This window comes from Chrysochloris asiatica, unplaced genomic scaffold (genome assembly GCF_000296735.1).
Source record: "Chrysochloris asiatica unplaced genomic scaffold, ChrAsi1.0 scaffold00026, whole genome shotgun sequence".
Taxonomy (NCBI): Eukaryota; Metazoa; Chordata; class Mammalia; order Afrosoricida; family Chrysochloridae; genus Chrysochloris; species Chrysochloris asiatica.
Window position 1 is genome coordinate 3,011,498 of NW_006408544.1, and position 11,612 is coordinate 3,023,109.

General features: G+C 41.5%; 1 protein-coding gene across 1 annotated transcript in view; it reads left to right on the top strand.

Moving 5' to 3' along the window:
- WDR65 (WD repeat domain 65) overlaps positions 1 to 11,612 on the top strand; it is a 130,599-nt gene that overhangs the window by 66,228 nt on the left and 52,759 nt on the right. The window contains 2 exon segments of the mRNA XM_006839653.1: positions 3,439 to 3,651; positions 7,313 to 7,486. Of these exon segments, the coding sequence (XP_006839716.1) occupies positions 3,439 to 3,651; positions 7,313 to 7,486 (387 nt within the window).

Below are 11,612 nucleotides of genomic sequence, written 5' to 3' on the forward strand. Positions count from 1 at the left end.
AAAGAGGAAGACCCCCAGTGAGGTGAATTGACACAGCGGCAGCAGCAATAGGGTCAGGCATAGCAATGATTGTGAATATGACACAGAACCAGGCAGTATTTTGTTCTGTTGTGCATAGGGTTGCTGTGAGTCAATATTGACTCTATGGCACCTAACAACAATAACAACATGAATCAAAACCAGTTCAATAACACTTAACAGGAACAACAAGAGATAAATAAAAACATATCATAATAATATGACAGAATCCTAGAAAGACACAAGTTACCAAGACAGACTCAAGAAGTTAATATCAATTAGTTATAAACTCAGCCATTGTGCTTGTATCCATAGAGCCACCATCATCTCTTAATTTCTCTCCACCAATATTTCCACTGTTTTAGACAACACCCAGAGTGTGAAGTTCTCCATATTCTGTCATGGAATGAATTGTGTCCCTCACAAAATATGTGTCAGTCTGGCTGAGCCATGATTCTCGGTGGTTTGGTAGTTATGTAATGATGTAATATGACATATTATGTGATGATCCTCTATAATGTGATCTAACACAATAAATCACTAAGAGAATTAAGGGTATACTGCAAAACCCTTAATCCCATCACAACCCCGAACGAAACAAGGTAATGGAGGTTCCCGCTGTGGCCTGCAGAAGTGAGCAGACAAGGAGGGACCACCAAGAAAAAAGAACTGGTAGTGTAGTGTGTTATTTGGACCTAGTGTCCCTGCACTGTGAAGCTTCTAGATCCAAACATTGATGTAAGACACATGGAGATCTCCAAATAATGCTGGGCCTTGTTCTTGTAACGTGCCATCAAGTCAGTCATGACCTATAGTGACCCTGTATAGGGTTTCCAAGGAGCAGATTTGAACCACCGAACTAGTGATTCAAACTGGCCTTGTGGTCTGTGAGGCTGAAAAGAGACAAGGACCTTTCCCCAGAGTCAGTACTCTGAATTCAGACTGCTAGGCAGACTTTGTCTCTCATACTTAGGACATATTGTCAGGAAGGACCAATCTCTGGAGAAGGATATAATGTTTGGTCAAGTGGAGGGTCAGAGAAAGAGAGGAGGACCTCCAGTGAAGTAGATTGGCACAGTGGCGGCCGCAATGGGTTCAGGCATGGCAACGATTGTGAGGTTGGCACAGGACAGGGCAGTGTTTTGTTCTGTTACTCACAGGGTCACTATGAGTCAATACTGACTCGATGGCACCTAACAACAGCAACAACACAAACCTATACTGAGAGAATATATTGTGTGTGTTGAAACCATCCACTTAAGGTATTTCTGTTATAGCAGCGCTTGATAACTCAGACACTGTTCCAGATGAAGTTTATCTCTCAGGCAGAGCTATAGACCTCTGTTTTAACAGCCTGATTTTTTTCCCTTGGGCAGAGCCTTTGTACCACTGTATTGGAGTTGGGAACCAACCAGGGTAATAAGTTGCACTTGAGGCTACTCCAACTCATGGTGTGACCCCAGGTGTATCAAAGTAGAACTGTGCACCATAGGATTTTCAGGGACCTGCTTTTTCAGGTCTAATAATTCTTACTTTGTAAGTGAGCTTTATGGGCAAGGATATGTAGAAGCAGGGGCAACCAGAGCACCCGTAGTCTTGGCCTACTTTGCTTGGAGTAGAGTCCTACCCTCTGTGTAGGAATTAGGTAGAGTAATAAGGCCGTATTCTCTTGACGACACCTGCTTGGAATAGAACTTTTACAGCATGGGGCTAAAGTAATGAAGAGAAATGCCAGCAGCCTGCCCCTCTTGTGGTCAAACCATAGCCCAAGACTGGAAACTGGGAGGCTAGGAATTCCCTATCTTCTCAGCCACACCTGGCCTGGAATACAGCACACAGAAGTAACGTTTATAGAGGTGAAAGAGTAAAGAAGAAAATCATGACTCAAATACTATAGACTCTTCTTAATGAGATGGAGTAGATTTTCTTGAATGACTGTTTCTCCATCTGCTTTATGCCCTTAGAACAATTTCCAGATACTTTACGATTGTTTTTATAATTTTTACCAGTTGTCATCATAGATTACATTATGTTCCCAAAAAATATGTGTCTACTTGTCTAGCCCATGATTCTCAGTGGCTTGGCAGCTATGTCATGATGTAGTCATCCCATGTGATGTCATCTGATGTGATCAGCCAATCAGTTGTAAGGGGATTAGCGTGGGCTACAACACCCTTACTCGAGTCATAGCCCTGATCCAGAGTAAGAGGAGTTCTCTTGGTGTGTGGCCTGCCACACTCTTACAAGAGGTAAAAGGGGGACATGTGAGCAGAGAAGTAGAGACCCTTTAGTACCCCCAAGTCCTGGTGTGATGCTGTGGGCTAATGCGTTGAACTCCAAAGTCAAATTGAACCACAAGGTTGCAGGTTCAAAGTCACCATTTGCTCCTTGGAAACCCTATACAGAGTCGCTATGGTTATGGGTCAGGAGCAACTTGACTACACTTAACAACAACAACAACAGTACCACCCAGAAAGAAGAGCCAGGATCCAAGTTTGTCCTTTGGAGCCAGGATCCCTGTGCTGTGAATCTCCTAGACCCAGGGGAAGATGGATACCAAAACACATACACATTTCCAAGGAACACCGAGCCCACAGATATTCAAAGAAAACAAGGCCCTTCCTCTAGAACTGACATAGAGAAAGCCTTCTCTTAGAGCCAGCACTCTAAATTCAGATTTCTTGCCTTCTAAACTGTGAGAAAGGAGCGCTGGTGGTACTACTGTAGGATATGCATGACTGCTAACTGCAAGGTCAATTGTTCAAACCCACCAGCTGCTTCGAAGGAGAAAGATGAGGCTTTCTACTCCCATAAAGATTTACAGTCTCAGAAACCTTTTTACAGGGTCATGATGAGTCGGAATCAACACGATGGCATTGGACTAACTGTAAGAGAATAAACCTTTGTTTGTTAAACCTGTCCACTTGTGGTATTTCTGTTTTGGCAGCCCTAGATAACTCAGACACCAAGTAACTCTTGTTTGTTGAAGATCGGGTCAGCTGTACTCTCTATTCTGCCATTCTAGAAGTGTCCTGTCTCTCTGCACTGTGTTGATAATTTCATGTGAACTCATAATCATTTTGAAATATTTTTAATGTTTAAAAATTACAATAATTGATTAGGTGAACCATTACTGAAGCTATTATGTCTTGGTTTCTATGTTCATAAGTGAACAACTACTATAAATGCTTCATCTTCAGTATTTTATAAGCATCTTGGAAAACAGACTATAAATATTCCCAAGGAACTATGTTTAATGTTTGCTGAAGAGCATGTTATCATGAAAGGACATTCTACCTCAGTCTAATGCAACATCTGACAAACTGACCACATTTTCCATGTCTCTATGTATGTATGTGTGTATACACACACACGTGCTCACATACCCACTCTAACTGGGTATGCCATCATGCCTTGCAGATTCGTTCCATTGTTTGGAATGCAGATGACAGCAGGCTGATTTCTGGTGGCACAGATGGCGCTGTATATGAGTGGAATCTGACCACAGGAAAAAGAGAAACAGAATGTGTGCTCAAGTCCTGCAGCTATAACTGTGTTAACATCTCCCCTGATGCCAAAATTATCTTTGCTGTTGGATCAGACCAGACCCTCAAGGAGATTGCAGATTCTTCGGTGAGTCTGTCCCTGCCATTGCCTCTAGGCTGCTGCTCTGAACATGCTTACAACAGAAAATATACATGGGAAGTGGGCCACTGAGAACAGGCTTCCTTCTTTTTGGTGTGGCACCTGCATCCACATACCATTTGGTTTATTGTCACTTCCTGAATTTCCTACCCAGTGTCCTACCTGACTGAGTTAAACTATAGGACCTTTTTCCATTTCCATTTGCTTACTCTCTGCAACTTCTCTTCCAACCTGTAGGCATGGAGGTTAGTGACTCACTAAACTATTCTTCACCCTTTTGTCTACACCTATTTTCCTGAGCTAGAATAGAATTACTATTGTTGTTATTAGGTGCTATCGGTTAGTTCTGACTCCTAGCAAACCTGTGCACAACAGAATGAAACATTGCATGACCCAGCACTATCTTTACAACTGTATGTTTGAGCCCATTGTTACTGCCACTGTGCCAATCCATCTCGTTGCGAGTTTTCCTCTTTTTTGCTGGCCCCCCACTTTACCAAGCAGGATGTCCTTCTCCAGAGACTGACCCCTCTTGACAACATGTCCATCCTCCCTTCTAAGGAGCATTCTGGCTATACTTCATCTAAGACAGACCTGTTTGTTCTTTTGGCAGTCCCTGGTAATTTCAGTATTCTTCACCAACACCATAATTCAAATGCATTGATTCTTCTATGGTCTTCCTTATTCATTGTCCAACTTTCACATTTGCATGTGGTGATTGAAAATACCATGGCTTGGATAGGCGTACCTTAGTCCTAGAAGTGACATCTTTGCTCTTTAACACTTTAAAAAGGTCTGTTGCAGCAGATTTGCCTAATGCAATCAGTTGTTTGATTTCTTGATTGCTGCTTCCCACAAGTGTTGATTGTGGATTCAAGTCAAATTGGGCAACTTCAGTCTTTTCTCCATTTATCAGGATTTATTTTTTGGTCCAGTTGTTAGGATTTTTGTTTTCTTTACATTTTGGTGATATCCATATGATTTGATATTCATCAGTAAGTATTTAAGTCCTCTTCACTTCCAGCAAGCAAGCTTGTTTTTTGAGTTTTCCTCCAATCTTCTTCATATAGCATTATGGATGTTAATACTTCTCTGATTATTTGCTCAGCATACCCATTGAAAAGCATAGTGAAAGAGCACAACCTTGGTGCACACCTTTATTTTAACCCTTTTAGTATCCCCTTATTCTGTTTTAACAACAGTCTCTTGATATATACAAGTTCCTCATGAGCACAATTCTGGAATACCCATTCTTTACAATTTTAGCCATAGTTTGTTATGATCCACACAGTCAAATACCTTTACAGTAAAGCACAAGTAAGCATCTTTCTGGTATTCTCTGCTTTCATCGGCAGTGGTATCCCTAGTTCCACATCTTCTGCTGAATCCTGCTTGAATTTCTGGAAGTTCCCTGACCTGTTTTTTAATTATCTTTAGCAAAATTTTGCTTGCATGTGGTATCATTGATACTGTCTAATGATTTCCACATTCATTGGTTACCTTTCTTTGGAATGAGTACACATATCAAGCTTTTCTGATCGGTTGGTCAGGTAGTTAGTTGTCTTCCAAATTTCATGGCATAGATGAGTGAGCACCTCCAGCACTGCATCAGGTTGTTGAAAGATTTCAATTTGTACTCCATCAATTCCTGAAGCCTTGCTTTTCACCAGTATCTTCATACAGCTTGTACTTCTTCCTTCAATATAATTCTGTTCAAAACCAAGCTATTATGACCTGGTTCTTGACATTATGGTATCTCATGATATGGTTGAGCATCAACCAATTCTTTTTGATACAGTGACTCTATATTTCTTCCTTCCTCTTATGATGCTTCTTGTATCGTTCAATATTTTTCCAATAGAATCCTTCAGTATTGCAAGTCAAGATTTGCAATTCTTTCAGCTGAAGAAATGCTGAGCATGGTTTTTCCCTTTTGGTTTCCTAACTCCAGGTCTTTGCATATTTCATTACAATGCTTAACTTTGTCTTCTTGAACTGCCCTTTGAATTACTTTAGCTTCTCTATTCTCAAGCGTTTCAAAGTCTCTTCTTAACATGTGTTTTGGTCTTTTCTTTCTTTCCTGTCTTTTAATGACATTTTGCTTTCATCTGCTGTTGCCCAGCTGTAATCACAAGGTTGGGGATTTGAGCCCACCAGCCACTCCACAGGAGAAAGATGTTGCAGTCTGATTTCATGAAAATGTACACCCTTGGAAGCTCTATAGGGTCAGTCTACTGTAACCTACAGGGTTGTATGAGTCAAAATTGATTCTACAGCTGTGGATTTGGTTTGGCTTTTGCTATAATCTAGGCTTGCCACTGTATTTCTTTGAAATCCACTCAAATCTGAAACTGGAATTGCCGCATTTGGTTCCAAATAGTTGATGTACAAGATAAAAGCTCAGCAGATACCCTTCATACGGATGCCTCGGTGGATAAATATGGTTTTTGCCTTACTCCGGGAACCAAAGACAAGGGATCAGTACTGGCTTTCCATCATTGTATCACTCTTACTGTGTTAGTTCCTGGGGAAGTACAGAGCTACCACTCCAGCAAACTGACCTAAGGTGGGGTTCCCCATGGTTGGGACACACCCTGGTCCTCATTCTTTGGCTTTTATAAAATGCTCTGCAACTCAAATAAAGCTCCTTTAGGGCAGGGCCATGTTATACTCCTCTGGGTATCCCTTACTAGTTAGCGCATAGTGTGGCCCACAGTAAGATTCAGTAAATGTTTGGTGAATGGGTAACTGGATGGATGGATGGATGAGTATAGTCTTGTTTATGTAATAAATCAAACCAATGACAAACCCTTTGCCATCCGGTTGATTCTGACTCACAGTGAGCCTGTGAAACCCATAGGGTTTCCAAGGCTGTAAATCTTTATGGACGCAGGCTGCTACATGTTTCTTCTTTGGAGTGACTGGTGAGTTCAAACGACCAATCTTGTCATTAGCAGTGGAATGCTTAGCCAGTGCACCAGCAAAGCTTCTGCTTACATAATGGACATTAATAAATGTTTGCTGAACAAATGTCTGATTAACTGACAGCATATTCTTAGTTCAGAATGCACTGGAGCACACCAGTAAGAGCCAGAGTATGAAGACAAGCTGCCACTTAGTTGTGTGAATTTGAGCAAGTGACTTAACATCTCTGTGACACTAGCTCATTGTCTTTAAAATGAGGAAAACAGCAGCTACCTCCATGGATCATGAGAACTGAACGAGTTGCAACACGTAAAAGATGTAGATCAGTGTTTGGCGTATATAAAGATTTACTTTTATTAGTATATGAAGTCCTGGTGGTGTAATGATTAAGCCAAAAGGTCAGCAGTTCAAACACACCAGCCATTCGGTGGGGGGAAAATGAGGCAGTCTGCTTCCCTATAGATCTATCTACAGCCTCAGATACCCTGTGCTATAGGGTCACTAGCAATAAATTTGGTTATTAGTATTGTTTCTAATTAATGGAACTGGTTAATCATCAGTCAAGCAACCAAGAAATGTATAGTTTTTGCCTTCTATAGAGAAAATGTTTTTAAACAATAGACCTTGTCTTCATTGCTGTGAGAGGAGAGGAAGAGAATGAGCTGGGAACACAGATCAGTCCACCTCCACACACACACACTGAACAAAGCTATCTGTGTCCCAGATCCTTCGAGAGGTGTCCGCATTTGACGTCATCTACACAGCCATCATCATCTCACATTCTGGGCGCATGATGTTCGTGGGCACCTCAGTGGGAACCATTCGTGCAATGAAGTACCCTCTGCCTTTGCAGAAAGAATTCAACGAGTACCAGGCCCATGCTGCACCTATCACCAAGGTGAGAGGGCACCTTCTCCTCAGAAAACCAGTCTTACAACTAACTTTAGACACAGATCCATTTGATCTTGCTCTCTAAGTACCTCCTTTATCCCTTCTACCTCCCAATGTCTCCTCTCACCTATTCCTTCTCTTGCTGTGTTGATTCAGCCAGCCAGCCACTCAGTAAACATTTATGGCTTCTTATATCCTTAGCTTAAACCATTTCTAAGGACCCCTGGTTAAGCACTTGGCTGCTAACCAAAAGGTTGGTTTAAACCCACTAGCTACTCCATAGGAGAAAAGACTTGATGAGATGCTCCTATATCATCCTGTATGTCAGACAAGGCAACCCTCTGTGTGGGTCAAATCTCCTCTGTCCCATAGGGTCCCTCTGAGTTGAAATGACTTCACAGCAACAGCAGCAAATTACTTCTAGGAATTTTTCCTAGGATATAATCAGACACCTAAAAATTTCGGTACAAGATTGTTCACCATAATATTAGGAATAGTAGTTAGCTGTTAGTAAATGTTTTCAATGCTCCATCCCACCCAGATCCCCTCTACTGGTCAGTGTATGTGTCCCCCAGCAAAAGTAATTTGCTGTGAGTATTGGCTGCAAATAGCACACAGCTCTTTTGTTCCAGAGAATTACCCTGGGCTAAAGGAGTTATGAAGAGCCATGGTGGCATAGTGGGTTACCCAGTGGACTGATAACCAAAAGGTCAGCAGTTCGGGCACACTAGCTGCTCCTCAGGAGAAGTGTGAGGCAGTCTGCTCCTGGAAAGAATTACAGTAGCAGAAACCTAAAGGAGTAGTTCTGTCCTGTCCTCATGGGTCACTATGAGTCCGAGTCAACTTAGTGGACGTGAGTTGGGTTGGGTTTTTATTTAAAGGGAGCCATGAAATGAGTCCTAGTGATGCAGTGGTTAAGCTCTCAGCTGCTAAATGTCAGCCAGTCAAACCCACCAGCCGTACCACATGGGAAAAAAGTCTACTCTCAGCTCCCGTAGACTGAAGGTTAGAAAACTCTATGGGTCCATTCCACTCTGCCCTATCTGGTCACTGTAAATCAAACTTGTTGTCAAGTGCTGTCAAGTCGATTCCACAGCGACCCTGTATAGGGTTTCCAAGAAGCAGCTGGTGAGCTTGAACCACCAACCTTGCAGTTCAAACGGCTTTGCAGTCTAGCTCATTAACCCACAGTGCCACACCAGGACTCATAAATCAAACTAGAGGCACTTAAAAACAAGAAGAGTCATAGCCATGAAGATTAGCCCCTGAGGATACAGAAGGCCACCCCTGCCGGTAAGAACTTGAGCACATACTTGTAAAAACTGCCCTCTCTTTCCCCAATCTAAAAAAGTTGTTTCTATATGTCTGTGGCACTCCTAAAGAACAGGCATTGGGAAAACGTATGTCTCCTCCCCCACTTCTCTTAGTCCCCATTAAATAACACCAACACCTGAGTCTTAAAATTTTTAAACTCTAAATTGTCTTACTTGCAGACCCTATTTTTATTAAGAAAGAGGTTTTCATTATAAACTGGGACGTTCCTATACTGATTCTGGGCCTTGAGTCCTAACTATATTACTAAACATATTCTTCCTTTTTCCTTCCATACTAGAGTTTATGGATATGATATTTATTTTTCTGATTATAAAAATACATGTTTATTTAAGAAATAAAAATCATTATTCCTAATAGCATCATCATTTATATTTTAGTGCATTTTCTTCCTCTCTTTTATATGCATTTTGTGTGTTTTAAATAAAATTGAAAGAAATTACACTGTACGGACATACTTTTATGGCCTTTTTAATTTACTTAACAGAATTGCAAGAATATTTCCATATAATTAAATGTTCTTCAAATGCATGCTTTTAGTAGCTGCATAAATATCCTGTCATATGGTGGACCATAATGTATTTAACTCTTCTGTTATAGCTGAACATTTAGATTATCTTGTGAACTACAGTGAATTTCTTAACTCTACAAACATATACAAGTATGTGCATCTCTGAATTATTTCCTAAGACTACTAAAATCCTTGAGAGAGACAGAATTCCTGAGTGGAAGAATACACATATTAACACTTGTAAAGTTCTTGGCACTTACTGAGAGACACTGATTGGAGAAGACATTTTTCATAGTGGTCTCTAACTTTTTATTTTAAAATAAGGGTGTTGGAGGAGGAAATTGAAAGTGCCATGGGCTGCCAAAAGAACCAATAGATCTGTTTTGGAAGAAGTGCAGCCAGAGTGCTCCCTGGAGGCCAAGATGGCCAAACTTCATCTCTCATACTTTGAACATATTGTCAGGAGGGACCAGTTGCTGGAGAAGATACATGTTTGGTAAGGTGGAGGGTCAGAGAAAAAGAGGAAGACCCCCAACGAGATGGATTGGCCAAGTGGGCAGCATCAATGGACTCAAGCTTGCCAACAGTAGTGAGGTTGACCCAGGATCGGTCAGTGTTTCATTCTGCTGGGCATAAGGTCACTCTGAGTCGGTACTGACTCGATGGCACCTAATAACAACAACAACAAAGATGCACAAAAAAATTACAAAGATAGCAAAGAAGCTCTGTGTACCCTTCACCCGGCTCCTCTCATTATTATGCCTTGTTGATACTGTTGTTGTTAAGAGCCATTGAATCGGTTCCGACACATAGCAACCCTGTGTAAGGTTTCTGAGGAGCAGCTGGTGAGCTTGAACCACCAACATTGCAGTTCAAACCGACTCTGCAGTCCAGTGCATTTAACCCACAGCACCATTCTACACCATCAAAACTAGCAATTGACTTTGGTACAATGTGTGTGTGGTGAGTCCTACGTCATTTGACTACATGTGTAGGTTCATGGAACATTCATGTTACAGAACTGTTCTGTCACCACAAAGATCTGCCCTGTGCTACCTTTTTATAATCATATCCATGACCCTCACCCACCACCATCTCTAACCCCTGGCAAGCACTCATTTGTTCCCCATTTCTAGAATTTTATTTTGAGAATTTTACATAAATGGAATCATACATTATGTGACCTTTTGAGATTGGGGTTTTCACTCAGCATAATGTCCTTTTGCGATACAGCCAGGTTGAATGGATAATATTAAAGTCTTCCCTTCCATTGCTGAGCAGTAGCCCATGAAGGAGCCCTGGTGACACAACTGTTAAGCACTCAGCTGCTAACCATGTGGTCAGTGGCTAAAAACCACCAGCTGCTCATGGAGAAAAGACCTTGCAATCTGTTTCTGAAAAGAATTCAGCCTAGGAGACTCTCTGGGACTGTTTTACTGTCCTTAGGATCACTGTTAGTTGGGATTGAAATATTGGCACAGCCACAGTAGTCTATGGTTTGCATAGAGCAGTGTAACCACTCACCTACTGTTGGACATTTTCCCCACCTTTTTTTTTTTTTTTTACCATTGCAAATAAAGCCACTATGAACAATCATGTACAGGCTTTCATCGAACATAAGTTTTCATTTCTCTGGGATAAATGCCCAGGCGTGTTATTGCTGGATCATATGGTAAGTGTACGTTCAGTTTTTAAGAAACTGTCAAGCTATTTTCCAAAGTGGCTGTACCATTTTACATTCCCACCAGTGATGTATGAAAGATGCTGTTTTCGCTGAATCTTCACATTTAGTATAGTCACTGTTTTTTATGCTAGCTGTTCTAATAGGTTTGTGAGAATCTCTGGGTGGTGTAAACTGTTAATGCATTTGGCTGCTAACCAGGTCGTAAGTTTGCGTCCATCCAGAGGCATCTTGGAATAAAAGCATGGAGATCTGTTTCCAAAAAATCAGCTTTTCACACATAGGAACACCACATGTTAAATGCCGTTGAGTTGATTCTAACTCATAGCAACCCTGTATAGGGTTTCTGAGGGGTGACTAGTGAGCTTGAACCACCAACCTTGTGGTTCAAACTAACCTTGCAGTCCTGCGCATTAATCCACAGTGTGTAGTCATTACAAGATGGGCTATTAACCTCAAGGTCAGCAGTTTGAAACTACCAGTTGTTCCATGGGAGAAACATGAGGCTTTCTACTCCTGTAAAGATTTACAGCCTTGTAAACCTTATACAGGGTCGCTATGAGTCAGAACTGACTCCACGGCACACCACCACCGCCACCACTATCATAT